We start from the raw sequence: 24,596 nt of genomic DNA, 5'->3' as shown, positions 1-24,596 counted from the left end.
CTTATACACCATTTCAGTCCCATTTCAGCCATCAATATAAGGCTTACATGGGACGTGGGTGGTGCACAGGTCTTGTAGTGCCTCTCCGCACAGGGATAAAATTTTACCCATTCTGCAATAAGGATTAAAATGAAATGTAGCCTTCCCCACCTGGGGCCCCTTTTTCAAGCTTCAAAGAAGATTAATTAAAACATTTCCAACAGTAACGGAAGCAATAAAAGCAAAATGTGAAACTATAAGAAAAAGTGAGAATTTAATATTCAACAGTTCAAGTGTAATCTATGTTCTCCTGTGCCTTTGAGTCTGTCTTTGGTGCTGTAAGCCCAGTTAAAAGTACCTTGATGCAAAACCATACCTTACTGTGCCACGTTCAGACAATATCTGTTTCCACAGCAAAGTACAATCAAGTTTTTAAAAGGAAGTATTTAGCTAAAATTATTTAGGATATTACTGTTGAAATACTGACCAATTATCCTTCATTAGCCTTTTAAGCACATTTTGTGAATAGCATAGCATGCAGAGTCATAACTTTGGCCTCAGGTAATTTTGGAAAAGAACCATATGAAGTTGTGTGGGAGTCAGTCCATGATTCCACTCTACAGTAATTACTGGAGATGTTCTAACAAGTTTTAGAATGGTTATTCTAGAAAAATAAAATAATATTAAGGGCCCAATTCTGCTTCCATTTAATGTAGTAGGAGTTTTGCTATTTTCTTTAATGGAAGCAGGAATGGATGCGTAGTCCACTCCAAATGAATAAAAAGTAATACTGAAGTTTATACCAAAGGATGAGTAAAATATAAGGCAAAGAACAGAATAGTGCACCGTGGGTTTATTGATGGCAGCAGTAACAATTTGCTTTTTTCATATGTAAAAAGTATTTTGCTTCATACAACTAAGAACGTTAAAAAAAGTCTTGTGTGCTGATCAGCTCTGGATTCCTCCTGATCACAACAGCCGTCTTTCTTGTATTCTGTTCCTCAGGAAAAACCAGAAGTTCTTCTAGAAGTCTCGAGCACTGGGGGGTTGTCGATGACTTTTTCCCCCCCAAGAACTTTGCTAAATGAAAAAAATAAGATACATAAGCTACAAAGCTCTCTATTTTCTGTACAATTTCTATTTTTCATCCAAAAGAGTACGTATCTATTCTATTGTACTTAAGAGAAATAAGCCTTTAGAAGAGTAAACTGGAAGGTTATACTTCAATGCAATAGACATGACTAATACTATATTACCAAAAAAACAAAACAACCCTCCCCTGCCCCACACATACACTTCTAAGCAATGAGAGTCTATGAAAATGACATTTTTTTTCTTTGGTGAGAACTTCAAGGGACTTTGACAAAGAGGTTTAGAGTAATTGTGACGGAGCAAAGGGAAGTCTAAAAAATAAATAAATGACCAAGGCTTTTAGGATCTCCTCAGCCCCTCTCCAAGACCCACAATCCACAAAAGCAGAGATTTTTTCTCTTTTAGTTATCCTCCTCCCCCTACATTACAGTGATATTATCTCTAGCAAAGGTGGGCTAGACAGCATTTTAATTGAAGTTAGGAGCCAGATTCTGATACCTTTACTTGCTTTGAGTAGTACATTACTCCACAAGTAGCACTGTTGAAATCATATCTTATGTGATCTAATTACTACTGGCGTTGAAGGGACAGTTCCAGTGGGTCTTTTATTGATTCTTCAATAAATGTTTGAACTAGAATCTCCCTAGCCCTTTTCCTAGATAGCAGTAAAGTATCCTTTCTAGTTTGGGTGTGCCCAGTCTGAGTTAGGTTGCCAACTTTCTAACTGCACAAAACCAAACACCCTTGCCCCGCCCCATCCCTGAGGCCCAGCCCCCACTCACTCCATTCCCCCTCCTTCCGTCACTCACTCTCCTCCACCCTCACTCACTTTCATCAGGTTGGGGCAGGGATTTGGGGTGCGGTGCAGGGTGAGGGCTCTGGCTGGGGGTGTGGACTCTGGGGTGGGGCCGGGGATAAGGGCTTTAGGGTGCAGCTCCTGTCGGGTGGTGCTTACTTCAGGTGGCTCCCGAAAGGGACTGGAATGTCCAGCTCCTAGGTGGAGGGGCTGGGGGCTCTGCGCACTGCCCATGCTCACAGGTGCCGCTCCCACAGCTCCCACTGGCTGCAGTCCCTGGCCAATGGGAGCTGCAGAGCTGGCACTTGGGGTGGGGCAGTGTGCAGAGGCCCCATGGCTGCCCCTGTGCCTAGGAGCCGGACATACTGGCCACTTCCAGGAGCCGTGCAGAGCCAGGACAGGCAGGGAGCTTGCCTTTGTCCCCCTGCGCTGCTCACCGGACTTTTAATGCCCCTTCAGCAGTGCTGACTGGAGCTGCCAGGTTCCCTTTTCGACCTGGTGTTCCGGTTGAAAACCGGATGCCTGGCAACCCAAAGCCTGAGCTTCCTGCCTCCCCTACTTGTAATATTTCTTCTTGAAAGAATCATTCTGTTACTGTGTCTTCTCAGTGAAAGCTGAATGAAAATTTTTCAAATTTTTGTGGGGCCATAACAATTGCTTGGAATAATCAAGATCATAAAATAATTTGTGGGTAAATTTTTACAAACCACCTAAGGGATTTACAAGTCTAGGTCCCATTTTCATAAGTGACCAAGGCACTTATGAAGTTATGAGGCTAAGTCAGTGGAAGGCTCGTTCACCTGTGCATCTACCAATGTGATATATGCCATCATGTGCCAGCAATGCCCCTCTGCCATGTACATTGGCCAAACTGGACAGTCTCTACGTAAAAGAATAAATGGACACAAATCAGACGACAAGAATTATAACATTCAAAAACCAGTCGGAGAAGACTTCAATCTCTTTGGTCACTCGATTACAGACCTAAAAGTGGCAATTCTTCAACAAAAAAACTTCAAAAACAGACTCCAACGAGAGACTGCTGAATTGGAATTAATTTGCAAACTGGATACAATTAACTTAGGCTTGAATAAAGACTGGGAGTGGACGGGTCATTACACAAAGTAAAACTATTTCCCCTTGTTTATTCTCCCTCCCTCCCCCCGTTCTTGTCAACTGCTGGAAATGGCCCACCTCGATTATCACAACAAAAGGTCCCCCCCCCTCCACCCCGCTCTCCTGCTGGTAATAGCTCACCTTTCCTGATCACTCTTGTTACAGTCTGTATGGTAACACCCACTGTTTCATGTTCTCTGTGTGTATAAAATCTCCCCACTGTATTTTCCACTGTATGCATCTGATAAAGTGAGCTGTAGCTCATGAAAGCTTATGGTCAAATACATTTGTTAGTCTCTCAGGTGCCACAATTACTTCTTTTCTTTTTGCGGACACAGACTAATACGGCTGCTACTCTGAAACCTGTCAGTGGAACCTAAGTCTCTTTTGAAAATGGGACTCAGGCAGTTTTGAAAAATGTACCCACCATCTGTTCAAACTGCATAGATTTCAGCAATTTTTAATGCCATTCATGCTTATGTCTCTGTGCAGGGAAGATTATCAGTTGCATTAGATAGGACAAAAATGAATAAGAGATATAAAACCTTCAGGATATAATGCAACTATGAACCAAGCTGGCAAGTTATACCTTGACTGCCCATCACCAAGTTTCTTGCATCTTCTAGGTCTTTAACTAATGACATAGGAACGACTTCACTTCCTGCCTGAACAGTACCAAATTACTCTTTAAAGAGGAAATGACACCCTCTCAAAAGTTCTCAGAAATAGATATGAGGAAGGGGTCAGCATTTGGAGCCTTTCCCCAATTACCTAAGATCTCGTTCCTACAGCCCTGAAAGCTCTTGTGAGCTAAAGAAGATAAAGGGGAAGGGTCCATTTTGACTTTATTACCTATATTTAAAATTGGGGAGGAATAGATTATAATGCTACTCCTTCCTCCCAAAGTTGGTTTAAAACAAAAAATACAAACAAATTCTGACATGGGGAAGTGCAAAGGAAAACATTTAGGATGAATTTTCAGCATTGGTCTAGCTCTGTTCCACTGATTTCAATGACAAGACAGTGAGATTAATTCTAAATCCTGCAAATCTCACCCAAAATGTAATGAACAGAGAGCAGCATAGTGATCTACCTGAAAAAGATACTAAGAGGGCCTGTCTGATGGATGTCTTAGCTATATTTGAAAACCCATCCACTGCAATGTAAAGCTGACCTTTTCTTCACCTGCCTACACCTCAGACAGACCAATTTCCTCTATAGATTCTGTTGGACTCATCACAAACTCCACAAAGCAAACCTAGTAAGCTCAGTAAAATAAAGAGAACTTTGAGATATACTTCAGTATCCAAACGGATTAGTGAAACACACAGTTTTAAAATTAAGCACAAATGCTTACTACTGAGATGGTTAAAAGTCTAACCCATTTCTGGAAAAGTAAACAGCCATGCCTCTTTTCTAAAGATTCAACAGCAAACACTGACGCGGTGTGGGAGGGAAATAACTTGTATTACAAATTCCAGAAGGAATAAAGTCAAAAGACTGTTTTACTTGGAACCGTTACATTATCTAGCCTAAATGGGAACCTTCATTAAGCTCAGATACACATATAATCCTAGGTTTCAGAGTAACAGCCGTGTTAGTCTGTATTTGCAAAAAGAAAAGGAGTACTTGTGGCACCTTAGAGACTAACCAATTTATCTGAGCATAAGCTTTCGTGAGCTACAGCTCACTTCATCGGATGCATGTGAGCTGTAGCTCACGAAAGCTTATGCTCAAATTGGTTAGTCTCTAAGGTGCCACAAGTACTCCTTTTCTTTTTACATATAATCCTGTTGCTTCTCCTGTTACCTTGCTATCACTTCACTTCTTTTCCTAATTACAGAATTTACTTAGAGAACAAAAAGCTGTAAATATAATTTTGCCTTAAAATATTAATGCTTTCTTTTGGTGTAAAAATGGAATAAACTTTTAACATGAAGTATAATAAAGATTTTCTCTTTGTAATTATTTCCTATGCTTGGTATCGGAAGTTTTCCAAATACAATCTTAAAGTTAATAATAAAAATAAAAGTTGATCATCATCAGATTTAAACATTTTTATTAATATAAAATATGCACACAAATCCACAAACACAAATGTGTAATTTTCACATTTTTAAATAGTTTACATTTAGTCATAGTTACTGAGATTTAACATTATAATAGGCAAGGAAAGCAACTCATTTCATTTTTTGATCTAGTCCAACTGAAGATTCATATTAGTCAATGTGCAAATGATATAGTTTCATAGTGAGTTGTAATGACAATGAATATTGGATATGCATAACCCCACTACATTTTATATTTGAACTGCATAAATACAAGTATGTTAAGACTGAACTGCACTGGGACTGATAACATTAGCCAACGTGTAACAGTCTAAGCTGCCATTGGCCATTTATTACATTTGGCCAATAACCCCAAGTTTTGGGTAAGAAATAGCTATTGGATGTATCTTTTTGAGCAAGTTTTGAAATAAGCAGCTTCTGTGCAGAATTGGAGGACAGGAAATATCTAATTTCTTCAGCTAAGGAATAATGTTTTAAATTGTGAGGAAGAAGTATAGTGATATTTTAAAACATATTATTTGGACTGTCTCTTAAAAGATGATAAAACATGCTAAGAAACTGTATTCAGCTTCATGAGACACCTGTTTTTTTTTTTAAATCCTCTATTTTCTTTTAAAATAAATTATATATCAATTTTCTCTGCAGAATTTAATTACTAACTGCAGATAGAGCGTGTTTAAGTTTGTTTTGTTGTGCAGATATTTTTCCACCTAAATATAGCCACTTAATTTAGAGAGGTTTCAGAGTAGCAGCCGTGTTAGTCTGTATTCGCAAAAAGAAAAGGAGTACTTGTGGCACCTTAGAGACTAACAAAGTTATTTGAGCATAAGCTTTCGTGATGCTCAAATAAATTTATTAGTCTCTAAGGTGCCACAAGTACTCCTTTTCTTAATTTAGAGAGTTTCTGCAAAAAACCAATCATGATTGACATTTTAGAAAAATGTTAGAAAAATTGTATTTGCCACCCAGGATCAGACCAGCAGGTCCAGCTAATCCTGTATCCTGTCTCTGTCGTTGGTCTGTACTTGATGCTTCAAAGGAAGGTGTGAGGAGCCCTGTAGTAAACAATTACAGAATAATCTACTCATTGAGAAAGTTTCTTCCGAAATCCCATCAGTTAGTGGTTTGCTTATGTTGTGAAATATGAGGGTTACTACCGCCTCCCATCCTATATTTTCACCTATTATGCAACTGAGGATGTTCCCATTATCCATAAACACGCCTAATCCTTTTTTGAATCCTATTTAACTATAGGGATTAGATCTTAACCCCACTGAAGTCAACGGGAAACTCCAGGATTTCACTCTTGGCCTCAATTTATCTCACAGTAAAGAGTTCTTTTTAGTGGATCAAAATTTGTTGACTTTCCTTTTAATTAAATATCCTTTAGTTCTTGCAATATGAGGAAGGGTAAGAAGGAGCAACCAAATATAACTCTCTCTTAAATCCCTTCTTTTCCATCTCACTAAATTAAACAATCCCAAAACGTTTCAATCATTCTCTTATGGAAGAGGCATGGAAAGTCTAACCATTATCATCATCCATCTGTGGACTTCTATTACTCTTTCTATATCTCTTATGCAATAAGAGTGACCACAGCTGAACATGGTATTCCAAGACAGCTTGTACCATCAATTCATATAATGAAAATACAATATTTTCATTATAATTTGCTATTTTGTTAGCTTTATTGACAGCCACTGAACTTTGAAAGGGCTGTTTATTAAGTTCACCATGACACGCAAGTCTTTTTTTTTCCTCAGCAGATACAGTTAGTTTAGAATCCACATTTGTATATACCCCACAAGATTTGGAAATACATAAAGGTTTGTTTGTATTTTTAATTATCTGTGAAATTTCTGGTGTTGGTGACTCACTCACCTTCTCTCAGCAAATTTCTCAGTAAATGTATTGGGTTTTAAAAATTGAATCTCTACAGAACACTAAACAGGGTGTTCATAATTAGCTCAATTATTACTTTGATACAAGTCAGGAATAAATTTTGTATGCCCAATTGCCAAAACTAAATGAATAATCTCCAAGAAAGCACAGAAAAGGAAAGTATTTGTCCTTTCGCCTCAGAAACACTAGTTGTGTTCATTGCAGAGTATGGGTGGAACATCCCCACTGCAAAACCCTACCCATGCCAGACCCACATGGCTGTGTCCACAATGGTGCTGTATCAGCCTGTGCCCTGGGCTGGATTTCTAGCAGGATATCCCATGCAGCGCATTCAATTGTGCCACTCTATAAACGCATGCACAATTTGATATGGGAGACCTAGTCCCTGCACTGAGATTCCACCTGCTCAATTACCTCTGCTGCCAGCTTCTCAGAGTTATCATCACAGAACTCTTGATTATGGGTACATTGCCTGAATTATGGGTCCTACTGATATCACACACACAGCTTTACCAGAAGCCTGGTGTCAGCTTCTGACCAATTGGCAGCATGGAGGAAAGATTTCTTGGATGGCATATCTGTTCAAATGGTGTGGAAATGCAGCAGAAATGGAGCAGGCAAACATGGGGTTAAAATGCAGTGCAGAAGAAGGGAATGGTTAGACAAGAAGAGCCCAGATGGAATTGTGGGATTTGATTGGAGGACTAACCGCGCTCAGGTTTGATTATCCTGCATTCTCACTGTAAAGTAGGCAGATTGCCAGGCTGAAGTGAAACCCAAGCTAAAGCCATGCCAGCTAATCTGTCTTAAAGCACTGTCAAAACTGGGTTAGAGGTTTTTCTGTGTGGACAGAAGAGGATTTGGGTCAACACCCAAGTTATAGGTAGGGCCCTACCAAATTCACAGTTCAATTTCACAGTCATAGGATTTTAAAAATCATAAATTTCATGATTTCAGCTATTTAAATCTGAAATTTCACAGTGTTGTAATTGTAGGGGTCCTGACCCAAAAAGGAGTTGTGTGGGGGTGGGGGAGCAAGATTATTATAGGAGGGGTTGTGTTACTGCTACCCTTACTTCTGCAAATGCTTCTGCAGCAGTGCTGCCTTCAGAGCTGGGCAGCTGGAAAGCCATGGACGCTGGCCAGGAACCCAGCTCTGAAGGCAGAGCCACAGCCACCAACAGTGCAGAAGTAACGATGGCATAATACAGTATGGCCACCCTTACTTCTGCACTGCTGCCTGCAGAGCTGGGCCCTCAGTCAGCAGCCACTGCTCTCTGGCTGCCCAGCTCTGCAGGCAGTGCAGAAGTAAAGGGGGCAATACTGCAACCCCCCTAAAATAGCCTTGTGACCCCCCTGCAACTCCTTTTTGGGTCAGGACCCACAACTTGAGAAACGCTGGTCTCCCCTATGAAATCTGTATCATATAGGGTAAAAACACACAAAAGACCAGATTTGACAGGGGGAGACCAGATTTCATGGTCCGTGATGTGTTTTTCTTGGCTATGAATTTGGTAGGGCCCTCGTTATAGTCTAGACTAACTCCGCAAAACTAACTCCGTGAAAACATACTCTAGCAGATAGACCTTGCAAAGGAATTTAGAGAAATATACTCCGAGCCATGTGAAGGAGGAAGAGGACAGCAGAAGCCAACCACAAATTTAAGTACTGCTTAATAAAAACAAACATATAAGAAAACAAGAGGCAACTGAAAAAGATTCACTGGTTTATGCTCACCAAATATGATGCGACTTAAGACATCACTTCACTCATTACTGACCTTTGATCAACAGTTAAAGATTGAAGGATTCATTAGATTCACACGAAAGAAAAAGGCTAACAAGCGGGGCATGCTTGATAACTCAGCTGTTAATAGCCACTGCATTTTTGTTTTAATTTAGTAACATCATGCTTTTTGGGGGTCTAGAGATTATATGGTTTGCCTTTTACATTTGTTAGCATAGATGTGAGTTACATTTTCTGAGGATGAATCATCTCAATTTTAAAATAATAAATTATTAATAAATTAATAACTATAGCTGCAAAGATAATCTTCACTACAGATTCAGACCACAGTGAAGATTTTTATGTGCTATTTTTTGTGCTGAAGTCAGGTATCTTTTCACCTGACCATTTCATGATAGGCTCACTGGGGCCTAGACTCTAATGCAAGATCTGTAGACTCTTTTTGCTGGGCTCAGTGAGTCAATAAAAAAGGGAAATTACTTGGCTGTGTACATTGCTCATAAAAGGGCTGAAGTGCGGGAGTCTTGGACAAAGGAAGACAATACTGATTTCAGTAGGAATTTCACTTATGTATCTGAGAGGAGACTTTGGGTAACTGGACATGGAACAGAAGGAATAGGCATCTGAATAGGAAAAAACAGGAGCAGTCCCCTGGCAACGAATTCCACCGATTGACTGTATCTTGTGTAAAGAAGTATTTCCTTATGTTAGTTTTAAACTGGCTGCCTACTAATTTCATTGGGTGACCTCTAGGTCATGTGTTATGTGAGGGGGTAAATAACACTTCCTTATTCACTTTCTCTATACCATTCATGTCATATGCCCCCTCAGTTGTTGCTTTTCTCAGATGAACAGTCCCAGTCTTTTTAATTTCTCCTCATAGGGAAGCTGTTCCATACCCCTAATTATTTTGTAGCCTTTCTCAGTACTTTTTCAAATTCTAATACATCTTTTCTGAGATGGGACGACCAAACTGGACACAGTATACAAGGTGGGGACGTACGATGTACTTAGATAGTGACATTATGGTATTTTCTGTCTTATTATCTATGCTTTCCTAATGGTTCCTAACATACTGTTAGCTTTTTTGGCTGCTGCTACACATTGAGTGGATGTTTTCAGAGAACTATCTACAAGGACTCCAAGGTCTCTTTCTTGAGTAGTAACAGCTAAGTTGGATCATATGGCGTCACTTCCCCTCCAGAGTGATCTACGCTGGTATTCCTATATATTTTGTACTCTGGTATTACTGTGTCCAATTTATTACCATGATTCCGCCAAGTTTCTGAGATGCCCATTATATCAATGCCCTAATTCAATACCAGGCACTCAAGTTCACCCATCTTAGACTTCTTGCATTTGTATTCAAGCACTTGTGAAATTTGTCAATATTTAGCTGTCTGCCTTCATGTGATGTAATTGAATGGGACTCTCTTTTGTTTATCTGTTTCTCTTCAATTCCTACATGTACTTTATCAACTTCTATCCTCTCCTCTTTAATAGGATATAGAGTATCCCCATTAAAAAATCCTCCCCTAAGGGACGTGTCTGTTCGAACTATGTGGTCCTCCACACCTGTCCGCTTTCTCCCTGCCCTTAGTATACAAACTCCTCTATGGCCTTTTTAATTTTGCATGCCAGTGGTCAAGCTCCATTTTGATTTAGGTGGAGCCCATACTTCCTGTATAGATTCCTCCTTTCCCAAATTGTTCCCTGGCTCGTAATAAACCTAAATCCCTTCTCCGAACACCATTATCTCATCCACTCATGGAGACTCTGAAGTTCTGCCTGTCTAATTGACCACGTGTGTGAAGCTGGAAGCATTTCAGAGAATACTACCTTGGAGGTCCTGGATTTTAATCTTTCTTAGAAGCCTAAATTTGGCCTCCAGGACCTCTCTTCTACCTCTCTCTAAGTCACTGGTACTTAGATGTGCCACAACCATAAGCTCCTCCTCAATACTGTGCATAAGTCTATCTAGATATTTTGAGAGGTCAGTAATGTTTGCACTCATCAGGCAATTCACCATGCAATTCTCCCAGTCATCACAAACACAATTATCTGTATTTCTAATCACTGAATCCCCATTACTATTATCTGCCTTTTCCCTCCTAGGGGGGCACTGTCAGTGTAAGAGAATACCATGACATCATCTGGAAGTACAGACTAACACGGCTACCACTCTGAAACCTGCAACTATGAGATTGTTTCCCTCTGCTCCAGCTTGATGTTCTCCTTCCCCAAGATTTTCACCTTCTCAACAGCACAGAGGCTGGCAAACTGGGCGTGGGACTGCTCTACTGTGTCCCAGAACATTGTCTCTATGTACCTCTGTCTCTCTTATCTCCTCCAGTTCAGTCACTCTAGTCTCAAGAGTCTGCACTCAGTTTCTGACAGCCATGAGCTCCTTGCACCAAATGCACATACAGTGGTGGATCAGCCACTGGGCCAATGGGATCCGTGCCAGGAGCCTGGGCCAATTAGGGTACCTCTGTGCCCCAAACCCACTCTTCCCACCGGGCGCTCCTGCTGGGGAGCAGGATCGGGGTGCAGTGACTTGCCCCGCTCTGCCCGGCTGGGGCTCCTGCTGGGGAGCAGGGGAAGGCCCCGTGTCACAACAGTGCTCCAGGGCAGAACTGGCAGGAGCGGGGACAGGGTGGGACAAGCCCCCGCGCCCCAACCCCATTTCCCTGGCAGGAGAGCCGGGGGGAGAGGAGGACTTCAGGTTGGAAGGGTTGGGGAGGGCCCCCCCACTTGCTCTGGCCCAGGGTTCCACAAACCCCTAATCTGCCTCTGTGTACACATATGCCATCTGCCCACAAGGCAGGCAAACATACATGCTGCATTCAGTGCAATAAACTGGACAGCCCCCACTCTGCTGTCAGTATTCAGGTATACCTCATCAAAACATTCAGGGACAAAAACGCCAAATATATTTTCATCTGTCTATGTTCTGTCTACAGAATTGTACCCTATGTATGCACAATTTACTACCAAAAAGATATTAAGTCTTTATAGTTAAGGGGGAAAAGAACTAAATCAAAGTAAAACAGTATAAAATTAGTTGTGTAAAAGCTTTTACTTCTGACTGCAAAGGGTTGATTCTGAAAAAAATATATTAATAGTAAATTAGTAATAGTAAAATAGTAAATAGTACAATTTGTAATTAATAGTAAATCTTTATTTTAAAGATTACATATTAGGTTGTTTTATTATCAGCTTGATATAATATTTTGAAAGGAAAACATGAAACTTTTAAATTTAGTGTAATTGTTAAAACAAGTATTTTATAAAGACACAAACACTCTAGTACATACATAAAGCTGTAATAACAGTCATTTCTAGGTGTGGATTTTTGGCTTATGCCGCATTATACTTCTGAAAAATGCCATTATTACAATATAAAGCAGGCCATGTCATGTGTTACTGCTTACTTATTTTAATAAGACTTTTTATAAGAAACACTCATTTTCCCCCCTAGGAACTTTACACTGTAAATTTGGTCCTAGTATTTTATAATAGAAATTACTATAATTTATGGTACTTTTTCAACCTGCTCACCATTGGCAACTCAACACCGGAGACCTCAAGGCAACCTTGTCATTAACAAAGCTTCAAAGTTCTTTTTCTTTTTAATTATGGTAACTTTGAACAGGTTATATTATAACATTGAGGTACATACCCTTTGCCACAATGGATGCACTTTGTTGAAACTGAAATCCACAAATAAAATGTCACTACTACATATTTACCTTTTATTTTTCCTATCAGTTTCTAGCCCTTGGGGGTTGATAAAACTGTTGAGTTGGTCGTGTGGACCGCCTTGGCTGACCATCACCTCCTCTGCGGAACTCTAGAGTTTGTTCATAACCATCTTCCTCCTCCTCCTGCAGGTAAACAGCATTGTTTTAAACGTAGAAAGTAAATGAATGCATTATATATGAATAGAAACTGCTGCTTCTATGCAGATAATCACTCAGGAAACTGCCATAATGGATGACTATTTCAATTCTTTCAAATTTTTTCAAAACTGGGAAATCAAATAGTAAAATATTGAAAAGTTTCAAAACTAGATCTCAGAAACAGCAGGAAAAGGTTAAAGGGACTTGCAGCAGAGACATACATGTATAAAAGTACAATTATTTACCAAAAGTCATACAAGCAACATAATCAAAGAAGCAAGATATTTTTGCCAAAACCAGTGAAAGCTGGAGAAACTGGCCCTGGAGAGATTAGAAACATGGGGGGAATGCAACAAAGAGAAATTCAACATGGAAAAATGCAAACGAAGAAATCTGGGGAGAAATGTTCAGAAATACAGATCTGAAACAAGAGGTATATATCCATAAAGGAGTAATGCTGAAAAGGCCAACAAGCAACAGTGAACAGCAAATTAGATATGAATTTGCAATGTGCAGTGGTAATAAAAATAGCCTCTGTATATTTAGAGGCACCAGGTAATGGTGTAGAGAAGCAATTACACATCTAGTATATTGCATTCTGTCCTGGGCACCTCAAAACAAGAGAGATATTGACAAATTACAGCGAGTTCACAGAAGAGCAACAAAAATAATTAGGGGGCTGGAAAGATTGATTTATGAAAGAAGATGAAACGAGCTAAATATATAGCTTCTCTAAAATGTTTTGAGGTGCAAAATATTAGCTGTCTACAAAACTTAAAGGGTGTATACATTAAGAATGGGGAAGAATTATTTTGAGTGGCACAAGAGGATATAAAAACAGTTACCTACATTTTCATGACTGTTGTTTTTCAAGATGTGTTGCTCATGTCCATTCCATTCTAGGTGCGTGTGCCCCCATGTACACAGTTGTCGGAGATTTTTGCCTTAGCGGTATCCATAGGGTGAGCTGTTTTGCTCTATTGAGTGCCACACTCATGCACTGGTATATTAGGCACTGCTGACCCTACGACCTCTCAGTTCCTTCTTGCTGGCAACTCCGACAGAGGGGTAGGAGGGCGGGTAATGGTCGAAGAACAACAGTTAAACAAAAAGGCAGGTAATCATTTTATCATCTTCGTGTGCTTGCTCATGTCGATTCCATTCTAGGTGACTCACAAGCAGTATCCTCACAGGGGGGCTCAGAGTTCACAGTCTAGCGGCTTGCAGTACTGCTCTACCGAAGCCAGCATCATCCTTGGCCTGCTGGGTAACTGCATAATGGGAGGTGAATATGTGGACGGACATGGTAGGTGGCTCTGGTAGAGGGTTTTCTGAGTAGAGTCGAGGACCGGTCCAAAGAAATCTATGTGTTGTAGAGGCATTATGGTGTATTTTTTCTCGTTTATCAATAGCCCCAGATCACGACAGGTGGAGCAAACGAGATCGAGATGCCGCTGCACCTGATCCCAGGACCAGCCCTTTATTAGCCAATCATCAAGGTATGGATACATTTGCACCACTTGGTGCCTCAGGTAAGTGGCCACTGGTGCTATGCACTTTGTAAACACTTTTGGGGCTGACGAGAGACCGAAGTGCAGCGCCTTATTTGAAAATAGCAGTGGCCCAACACAAAATGGAGGAAACGCATGTGCCCCTGGAAAATAGAAATAGGTGTCATTCAAGTCAAGGGCAGCATACCAGTCTCCTGGATCCAGGGAGCGAATAATGGAGGCCAGCGAGACCATGCAAAACCTGAGAGACTTGTTGAGGTGGTCTGGGGCTCCCTTTTGCTTTTGGGATTAGGAAATAACGGAGCATAATCCTTTTCCCCTCAAGTGTGGAAAGACCTCCCTCTACCGCCCCTAGGCATAGGAGGCTCTCCACTTCCTGAACAGGAGTTGCTCGTGAGAAGGGTCCCTGAAGAGGGACGGGGAAGGGAGGTGGGAGGGAGGGTTGGTCACAAATTGCAGGGTGTAGCCTGAAAATATTATGTTGAGCGTCCAACTGTTCAAGGTCAACCGCGACCAGGCTGACCGGAAGGGAAGCAGTGGTTGAGGAAAGAACAGGGAGGTGGATCCTGGGAAGTGACTGGGGCACCGTCCGAGTGCACATCCTCAAAACACCTGCTTTTGGCTTCCTTGGCCTGTGGAAGAACAAGGTTGGAAGGAGGAACAGGAAGACAAATGGTCACGCCATTTAAATCCTTTGTCTCTGACCTTCTTTCTGTAGGATTTGGACCGGGGGACACCCCGGGGCCTCAATGGAGGTGAAGGTGGCAGTGGTTAGAACGGCTTTCTAGCCTGCTGGGGGGTTTCAAGGCCCAAGGAACAAAGGGTTGCACAGGAGTCTTTAAGGCCATGGAGCCATGCATCAGTCAGCTCCCAAAAGAGCCCTGCTCCCTCAAGCGGAAAAATCGTCTGCATCTCCTGGGAGCCCAGAGGATTGTACCCAGGAGCTGCACCTCATGATCATCATGAAGGGGACTATTCTGGCAGCTGAGTCCATAACATCCCAGACCATCTGGAGGACATGTCTTGCCACCACTTTGCCCTCGTCCACCAACGTGGCGAACTCCTGGGCACGGTCTTCTGGGAAAGCCCTCCTTGAACTTGCTGATGGAGTCCTACAGGTTGAAGTTGTACCTGCCTAGCAGGGCCTGATGGTTAGACACCCCAAATTGCAGGCTGGCTGTCGAATAAATTTTCCTGCCAAACAAGTCCAGCCTGTTGGCGTCTATTTTTTGGTATGCCACTCGCCTGGGCCTTTCATTGATGGTGGAAACGACCAGGGATCCCGCTGGATGGTGGGTGACAGGTACTCAAATCCCTTTGTGGGGACAAAGTACTTCTTTTCCACCTTCTTGGAGGTAGGCGGAATGGAAGAGGGGGTCTGCTACACAGACTTGGAAATTTTAAGGACCCCTGGGTGAATGGGCAACATGACTTCTCTGCTAGCTCCTCTGCCTCTAAGTTAAGGTTGGCAGCCACCCTTTTGAGCAAGGTGCTCCTTGAAGTCATTGGGGGGAGGGGACTGCTTGTTTGCGAGGGGCTCACCACTGCTTTGTCCGGAGACGACAAAGATGAATGCACAGCAGGGGGAGGGGCTGCTCCTTGGGTGTTGGGGCCTGCTATGTCGCCCTGGTGTCGGATTCAGTACCATGCTCTGACTTAGGTGCTCGCTGTGCCAGAGGCAACTTGTCTGATGCGGCCTGGGAGAAACCATGGGAGTACGGGACCGACATAATAGGTACGCACCATGGGTGCCAGGACTGCCACTGAGCAGGCCATTGCCCTCACAGGCTGGTGGCGACTCACCTTTTACAGGCGAGGGGTCGGACGCAGGTCTCTAGCTGGACTAGGGATCCCACTGCAGCAGTACCCACACAGGTCCTTTGCCTGAAGCTCTGTTTTTCTGTCATGGCAGAGGGCCCAGGAACTCCAACTGCTTCTTGGGCACCGGGAAGGGGTAATGATGCCGGGTGGGTTCTGGTGCTGGTGAGGCAGTGCATGCTGATGCCGAGGTGCCGGGCATGGAGTCCGATCGAGAGGGCGCCAAGGTACGACAAAGCACAGCCTCCATGAGAAGGACCCTCAAGCAAATATCCCGCTCCTTCTGAGTTTGAGGGCGAAAGTTTTTGCAGATCCTGCACTTATCCTTTCTGTGGGACTCCCCCAAACACTTTAAACAGCTCTCGTGGGGGTTACTAATGGGCATCAGCTTAAATGAACATGGCTTAAACCCTGGGGAATGGAGCATGCCCTGCTCTGAGGTGAAGTCCCAGCTGACACTCTAACTCCTAAGCTACTACTTTAACACTTAATTTAAAGATCTAACTAAGTACCTATCAACTAATAACAAAGGAGACAGAACAATGGACTGTAAGAACTGTTAACACTCTTGCGATGCATGACAAGGTGCTCTGACCAACCGTCATGAGCGGTAAGAAGGAACTGAGAGGGCATAGGGTCAGCAATGCCTATTATACCAACGCTTTAGTGTGGAACTCGAGAGGGCATAACAGCCAACCCTACAGACACTGCTAAGGTAAAAAAAAACTGACAACTTTTCACGTGGGCATGCACACACCTAGAATGGAATTGACATGAGCAACAACGAAGGGAAAATTAAGGATTATCAGGGGAAAAAAATCCTGACCACGGTGAATAATGAAGAAGACCGGTCACTGATTCAGAATGATCTGAATTGCTTGGTAAACTGGGTGCAAGCAAACAATATGTGCTTTAATACAGCTAAATGTATACATTTAGGAAGAAAGAATGTAAAGCCACACTTGCAGGATGGGGAACTCTCTATCCTGGGAAGCAGTGACTCTGAAAAAGATTTGGGGGTCATCATGGATAATCAGCTGAACATGAGCTCTCAGTGTGATGCTGTGGCCAAAAGAGCTAATGTGATCATGGGATGCATAAATAAGGGAATCTTGAGTAGGAGTTGAGAGATTATTTTACCTCTGAATTTGGCACTAGTGTGACCCCTGCAGGAATAGTGTGTCCAGTTCTGGTATCCACAATAAAATTGGAAAGGATTCAGAGAACAGCCATGCGCATCATTAAAGGATTAGAAAACAAGTTTTACAGTGATGGACTCAAAGAGCTTAATCTATTTAGTTTAACAAAGAGAAGTTTAAGAGGTGACTTGATTACAATCTGTAGGTAACTACACGGGGAACAAATATTTAACAACGGTCTCTTTAATCTAGCAGAGGAAGGTATAACGTGATCCAATGTCTGGAAGTTGAAGCTAGACAAATTAAGACTAAAAATTAGTATATTTTAACTATCAAGGTAATATAATCATTGAAATAATTTACCAAGGGTTGTGGTGGATTCTCCATCACTGACAATTTTTAAATCAGGACTTGGATGTTCTTCTAAAAGATTTGCTCCAGGCATTATTTGGGGGAAGTTCTAAGGCCTATCTTATACAGGAGGTCACATACTAGATTATCACAATGATCCCTTTCAGGCCTTGAAATCTATGAATCTATGACTGTTAAATAATCTCTCATAGGAGATGGTGGAAGCTCAATTTCTTGAGGTATTAAAACTAGCCTGGATGAAGCACTAATAAGTGTACTGTAGAAAACAATCTTGCTCTGGGGATTGGCAAAATGACCAACCCAGGTTGCTTTCATTTCTGATTTGATTCCTCAAAGAGGAATCCCCTGCCCAAGCACAGCACATTCAGTTCAAGAAAACAGTTATTTTTGTACTGAGGAGTTTTTCAGACAAAGAGGATAGTGGGATTGTGAAAAGTTGAAAAAGGGGACATTATTGGTTGATCCCAACCCTTAATCCTATGTTACACATCACTGAACACAAACTAGAGAATAGTTCATAACTTTATAGGGCAAAAATCTAATAAAGGGGTACAGGGAAATGTTAGCTCAAGAGGCAGAATGGGTGTATTAAGAAAGCCACATGGGAAACAGAGTCCTGCATGGTGAGTAAATTACTTTTGGTTCCCTCTTGCTAGTTGTTTTCCTCATAATGAATAGGAATATAAATCAATACTAAAAAGAGGACAAGGGAGAACTAGGATAAAAAAGACTAAGAGGAAGAAAAAGCATCTTTAATTCCGTCAAATACTATAACTAAGGAGGCAGACTTATTGGTTTCTTAAAAGTTCAGTAAGAAGCCACGAGTCTTTAGAACTGACATATCTTGCTATTCCTCTCCTATAATGCAGTGTGAAGTTAATAAAGAGTTAAGTGAAACACAGCAAAGTCTTCTATTACAAATGTGATTGAACGAGAGACATGTCTTATTTTCTAAAAGGGCAAATCTATTCTATTTATCCAGGGAATTAATCTGCAATCTGTTTCCTAAACAGACTGAATGATTTGGAGGTTATTTTAGAAATGCATATTATTTTCAAATATTTTTCCTTTTTTAGTTGTCCAGCTGTTCAAATGAAGGTCCCCTTTATATAAACTAGGTTCTTGGACACAGCTAAGTTTCCTAGGGCACAAATGGATCTGATTGCCCTATGAAGGGAGAGGCAATCTATACAAGAGAAGAAAACAGAATTTCCTGTATGGACATACAAGGGATATATAGGTGGTTTTTTTTGTTTGTTTGTTTGTTTTTTTACATTTTATGGATTCACTATATCCAAAAGCAAAGAACAAATGGGTTCTGGTATAAAAGCTCATTCAAATCAGTATTCAGCATATTGCACCTAATATTAAAACATTCTTCATAAAATGAAATAACATTACCAACATCAATTTCTCACAAACTAATAATGAGAAAAGTAGTAAAAAGAATGTAAAGAAGAAGGGGAAAGAAGGGTGATTATTTTAATCTGTCTTACATACAAAGTATCTCAAAATGTTTTGCAATGACGTATTAGTAATGTACAACTTTTCACATTAACTGTAGTCAGAGCTGAAGGACAAATGTAAGAACATGGAGTCGCAGGCAAAAGGGTGGTTATTTTTATCATTTGAATGCCTGCTCCTATTTAATCTCAAGGATAAACAAATTACTTGAGTTAACAAAAACACTGTCTTGACTAAAAGCTTAAACACAAAAGGAGTGAAAGCTAGCATTATAGCACAACCTTTTTTGTGCCTTAGTCAAAAATTTTCAGAGACTGTAGGTTAGAAACTGTGGATTTGGATATCTCGCCTTCTGTTATCTGTAAAGGTTTTACTTTCTTTGAAGTGGTATCTATTTTTCAATAGTTCATCTCTGAAAGGGTCTGGCAATTGTTTAGTCCCTCAAATAATCCCCTGCAATAGAACAAATATGGTTGATAGCTCTCAGTACATGAGGCAGAGCTGAAATATTAGTTTCACTTGCACAGAAGTTGATCGTGTGAAGGTACAGCTATAGCTTTATATTCCCAATTCTGTGAAGGTAATCATGTTTTGAAATTTTTTAGTTCGTTAACAGATACTTTATATTGGTCTTGTGGTTAAGTCTGAGGATCAGGAGTCAGAAAATTGGGGTTCTATTCCTGGTTCTGACACCAACCTCCTTTTTGACTTCTGACCAGTCACTTAAATCTCTTTGTGTCTCAATTTCCCTATTAGCAAAATGGGATAAAATACTTGCTTACTTCCAAGGGGTGTTGCAATGCTCAGTTAACTTTAATTAGTAAAAAAAACTTTGAATATGGATGGAAGATGCTATAGAAAAGCAAAGTATTGTCTCTGAAGTACCTCCCTTTAGGTCGCGCTCATTCATGCTAAGGCAAGTGAAACAAAGAAAGGGCTAGATCATGGCTTTTCAGACACTCTAGAATTGGGGTCGGAGAAGAGGAAGCTCTTAGTATCATCCTGGAGCAGAATACCTCCTGAAGCATAAGGTCAGCATGTACTGAGGCATCAGATTGTAGAAGGCATTTGACTCACCTGGGGCCAACTCTGAAGTAGTTTAAGGACTATTGCCCTGAACCTGCCCGAGAACTACTGGCAGCATTATACCCTCTTGTTCCTTGCAGTTCCTGAGTTTAAAGAATGTGACTGTGCCTATTCCCAAGCCCCTGTACAATCCATGTTGCATCTCCTTCCTCTACCCTCTAAAAACTTTCTATGTTAAAACAGTTCAAATAAATATGACCTCTGAACAATACACAACTCTAAATCCTCGTCACAGACTAATATAATTAATACCAAGAGTTTCTTTTCATGTCAAGATTCTCTGACTGATTGCACCCTTTCTTTCTTTATTTTTTGTTAGTGACAAATTAAAACTTCCATAGTAGATATTAACTGGACAGCAGTTGAGTGGGATCAGGGAAAACAACATAATGGATGAAGAGAATCTTCCAAGAATACAGTTTGCTCAACAACTGTTACCAAATATGTTTGACAAAACAAATGTGTTTAATGGCCTATGTAATGAAATCCTTTTCAGCTATCCACCTACAAAGTTGCCCCCTGGCAATCATTCTGTGTAATTGTATTGTATTATGAAAAGCTTACCAAAAAAACTGAGTGTTCTAGAAAGGGAGAAACACCTTTCACAAATCACAGAACTCTCCATTATTTACCAAAGTATGTATTATTGTCATTAGATTCATGTTCTTGAAAACAAACTTAATATGTATCAACGTTGGTTGTTCTAAAATTGCAGATAAAGCAAACACAGTTAACAATGACATTTCAGCACCTAATTAACCCACTTTCATTTCTGCAACACTGAGCTGTATGAAATACAGAAGGTTTTTCACCTGCCACAGAAAAGAAAATAAGATCTACAATATAACAAACTAAAGTAAAGTAAGTCTTAGGACCTAAATCATGAAACCCTATTTTATACCATAATCAGACTTTTAGTACCGTCAGTGTAAAATTATTTAAACTTTGAGATGCTGAAAACTTTAATAGGAAAGTTTCCTGATTTTTTCATCACCGTCAGTATGTCTTTCTTTCTAAATTAGGGAATCAGCAGAACTGAAAGCAAAAAGTTTTTTATACATTTATTTACTTGCCAAGAGAATGAAGACAGATGCAATCTGAGATTTCCTACAATTCCCTGCCAAAGTCTTCAACCCTAAAATAAAAAGATTATCCTTCTTAAGAGTGAAGAATTAACCTGGTCTGTCTGTTAAATGTAGGTTTCTCTGGAACAGACAGACTATACTGCACAGAATTGTGGCTGAAGGTTTAGCAATGTATTCTAGTATTTTCAAACGAGTGTACTCAATCAGCCATTTCATTTTCTTTTTAACAGCCTAAGCCAGGCTTGAAGCTATTCAGTAGTTGCGTATACCATGAAAAACTCTACACATTATTTCACAGGAGTCCTCAAGAGAGACCCAGAAACTAAATTAAAGAATGAATTACCTTTCACCTGTAATGAATGGTGTCTCGTTGTAAGGATGACAAGCACTTCAGAGTAAAGGTCACTGATAAGGTACAACAAGAGAGTTTCCACAATATCTGGCTTATACAAAACCTCTGGTCCTAATGCTGTTGGTCCTGGGAACCCCAGAAACACAACTGATCAGTTGAAATTAAAACTAAAAATTGAGTAAGATAAATTTTACTGCACTGTCATTCCATTATAAATATAGTGAAGAGCTGAAGGTGCACACATTTCAATTCAGTTAGCTTTCCTACAATAGTCTGTAGTGAAACCTAAAAAAACCAACCGACAAAAAACATTTTCCCCTCTTCTTTGAAGCCTTGGGTGAATCAAAAGGAGGCTTTGTAACAAGTGAGAATGACAGAGAGATAGTTTACTAAACAACACTCCATCTGACTCTTCCCTCTTCTTTCCTTGCATCCCCTCCCGATCTCTTTGCTCTCTCCAATACTTGGCTCTCCCTCCTCTGCTCACAATCTCCCACCCTCATCTGTTGATGTCTTGTCCCTTGTTAGCTTCCTGCCTTCTGACCTTCACCTTGTTTGATCTCAAATGCTAAATCAACTGTCTCACTCACCAAAATGGCCACTTGCTTGACCTTACCTTCACTATGTATACCTCCTTCTCTGATTTCTACATTCCCTCTCTGCCACCAGCACTTCACCTCCTTGACCACCGCCCACCCATTTATTCTTCAATCGCTAGCTACCTATCCATTTATGTCCAGGACTTCTCTGCCTCTCTAACTCATCTCCCTCTGTGGAGCCTGCTGTCTAATCCTTCCACTCCTCTTTGTCCTCCCTCTTGCAGCACAAAGTCCATCCTTTGGGTCATGAATGCTAGCTCATTTCCAAGATCCACTTCCTTGTTGCTGCTCCTGAACACCTCTAGAGAAGGTCCCATGACCAAATAAATTACTTACGTTACAAATTTGCTGTCCTCCTTCAGTTATGCCACATGCCTTGACTAACAACACTGTTTCTCCAGCCTCACTGAGTCATGTTCACAACTGATTATGTACTGGCTTTTGTAACTGTTGTTCTTCGAGATGTGTTGCACACGTCCATTCCAATGTACGTGAGTGCGTGCCCTGAGCATAGTTGCTGGAATTTTTTCCCTTAGTAGTATCCATCTACAGGTTAGGCGTAGCACCCCCTGGTGCCACACACTCATAGCGCCGGAATAAAATGCCCTGCCAAGCCCGCACCCTGCAGTTTCTTCTTACCAAACACTCCGAGAGAGGGGCTGGTGGGTGGGTCTTGGACAGGTATGTAAATATCATTGTAAAAGATAACCATTTAAATGATTAAAATTATATCATTTAGCCAGTTAACCGATTAAAGGGAGAGGGGCTGTGGCTGCTTCGGCCAGCCAGGCTGGGGCTATGGCTGCTCCAGCCGGCCAGCACGTCTGGGACAGCACCGGCCAGTGCGCAGGGGGTTAACGGTTAGAGTGGGTTAATGGTCAGACTTATACTTACCAGTTAACTGTTTAATATTTTACATCCCTGGCCTAGAAATGGACATGTACAACACATCTCCAACAACAAGTTACAAAAGGTCAGTAATCGGTTTTCTTCTTCAAGTGCTTGCACATAACCATTCCAGTGTAGGTGACTCACAGGCAGCTGCACCAGGGGTGGCCTCAGAGTTCAAGGAGAAGCTGCAACATAGCATGGCCAAAGTGGGCATCATCTCTAGATGCTGAGTGATTTGGATATGGGGGCTGTGAGGTGAGGGCTCAATCTCTGACGCTCTCCTGGCTGACATAATGACCATCAAAAAGGCCACCTTCCAACAGCGAGCATGTCATTAGTGGCTCAAAGGGCAGGTCTGTTAGTTTTGACAGAACAAGGGTTAGGTTCCAGGGGGGAATTGTTTCCTTTTTCTGAAGAAATACCCTCACCAGGTCTTTGAGAAAATGAATTACCATTTTGTGTGAGAAAACTGACCTACTGTGATGAAAGGCTGAAATGGCTGCCAGCTGAACCTTGACTGAAGAAAAAGCCAGTCCTTACTGCTTCAAAACCAGAAGATATTCCAGAACAAGCTGCAATGAGAACTGCATGGGCAGAACTCCATGATGGAAAAACCAGATGAAGAATCCTTTCCACTTTGCCAGGTACGTTGCCCTAGTGGAGGGTTTTCTACTGCCCAGAAGGATGCTACGAACCTGCTATGAGTAAGCCTGCTCTTCAAGGTTCACCGATGAAAGTTCCAGACCATCAGATGAAGCGAGCTGAGGTTTAGGTGGAGGAGCTGGAGATGGTCCTGTGTGATCAAGTCTGGGTGCAGCGGAAGCTGGATTGGGGCCTCCACTGAAAGGGTACAAGGATGGTGAATGAGTACTGCCTGGGCCAGGCCGGAACTACCAGGAAGACCCGTACTCGGTCCTGCTTGATCCTCATCAGAACCTTGTGAATCAACAGAATGGGGGGAAGGCGTAGAACAGGAAAGGTGTCCATAAGAGACCTGGGGCTGTGACCCCTAGGGAGCAGAACTGCTGGCATTTCCTGTTGTAATGGGTGGCAAATAGGTCTACATGGGGAGTCCCCCACTTTTGAAAGATGTCTCTTGCAATATCTGGGTGAAGGGACCACTCGTGGTGACTGGAAAAGGACCTGCTGAGGCAGTCTGCAAGCTGGTTCTGTGCACCAGGTAGGTAAGATGCTTCTAGGCTGACTGAATGTGAAATGCAGAATTTCCAGATAGACTGCCTCCTGACATGGGGGGTGGGGTGAAGAGAGTGAGCTGCGCCCTGCCTGTTGATGTAATACATGGCTGTTGCATTGTGAGAACTAAGACTGTCTTGTTTGTGATGTGGGCCAAAAACGCCTGACAGGCTAAGCAGTCTGCCCTGAGTTCTCTGATATTGATGTGGAGAGAAAGTTCCTCTCGACACCACAGGGCTTGGGTCTTGAGATATCCCAGGTGGGCTCCCCAACCAACACCAAGGCATCAGAGACCAGATATGGGGATGGCCAGCACCTAACAAAGGGTACTCCCACATAGACTGTGTGGCAATCCAACCACCATGTCACTGAGTCGAGGACTCAAGATAGAACGGTGAGCATCATGTCCAGATGATGTCTGGAAGGAAAGTAAACCGTGGCCAACCACGCATGGTGAGGTCTGAGCTGCAGCCCCGCATATGA

The 24,596-nt window shown here is 41.7% G+C and overlaps 1 protein-coding gene across 4 annotated transcripts in view; it reads right to left on the bottom strand.

Moving 5' to 3' along the window:
• Positions 1-812: 812 nt before the first annotated feature.
• Positions 813-24,596, bottom strand: part of TDRD3 (tudor domain containing 3) — a 314,042-nt gene continuing 290,258 nt past the window's right edge. For 3 of the 4 annotated variants that reach the window (XM_084632729.1, XM_084632731.1, XM_084632732.1), the window contains 2 exons: positions 12,453-12,587; positions 813-1,059 (listed from right to left, as the gene is read on the bottom strand). In XM_084632729.1, the coding sequence (XP_084488855.1) occupies positions 12,468-12,587 (120 nt within the window). In that variant the 3' untranslated portion in view covers positions 813-1,059; positions 12,453-12,467. The remainder of the gene's footprint in view (positions 1,060-12,452; positions 12,588-24,596) is intronic. The other variant, XM_084632730.1, reaches the window with a different exon arrangement.

This window comes from Lepidochelys olivacea, assembly GCF_965140295.1.
Source record: "Lepidochelys olivacea isolate rLepOli2 genome assembly, chromosome: 1".
Taxonomy (NCBI): domain Eukaryota; kingdom Metazoa; phylum Chordata; order Testudines; family Cheloniidae; genus Lepidochelys; species Lepidochelys olivacea.
Note: the sequence above shows the minus strand (reverse complement) of the source record. Positions and strands in the feature narration are given on the sequence as shown.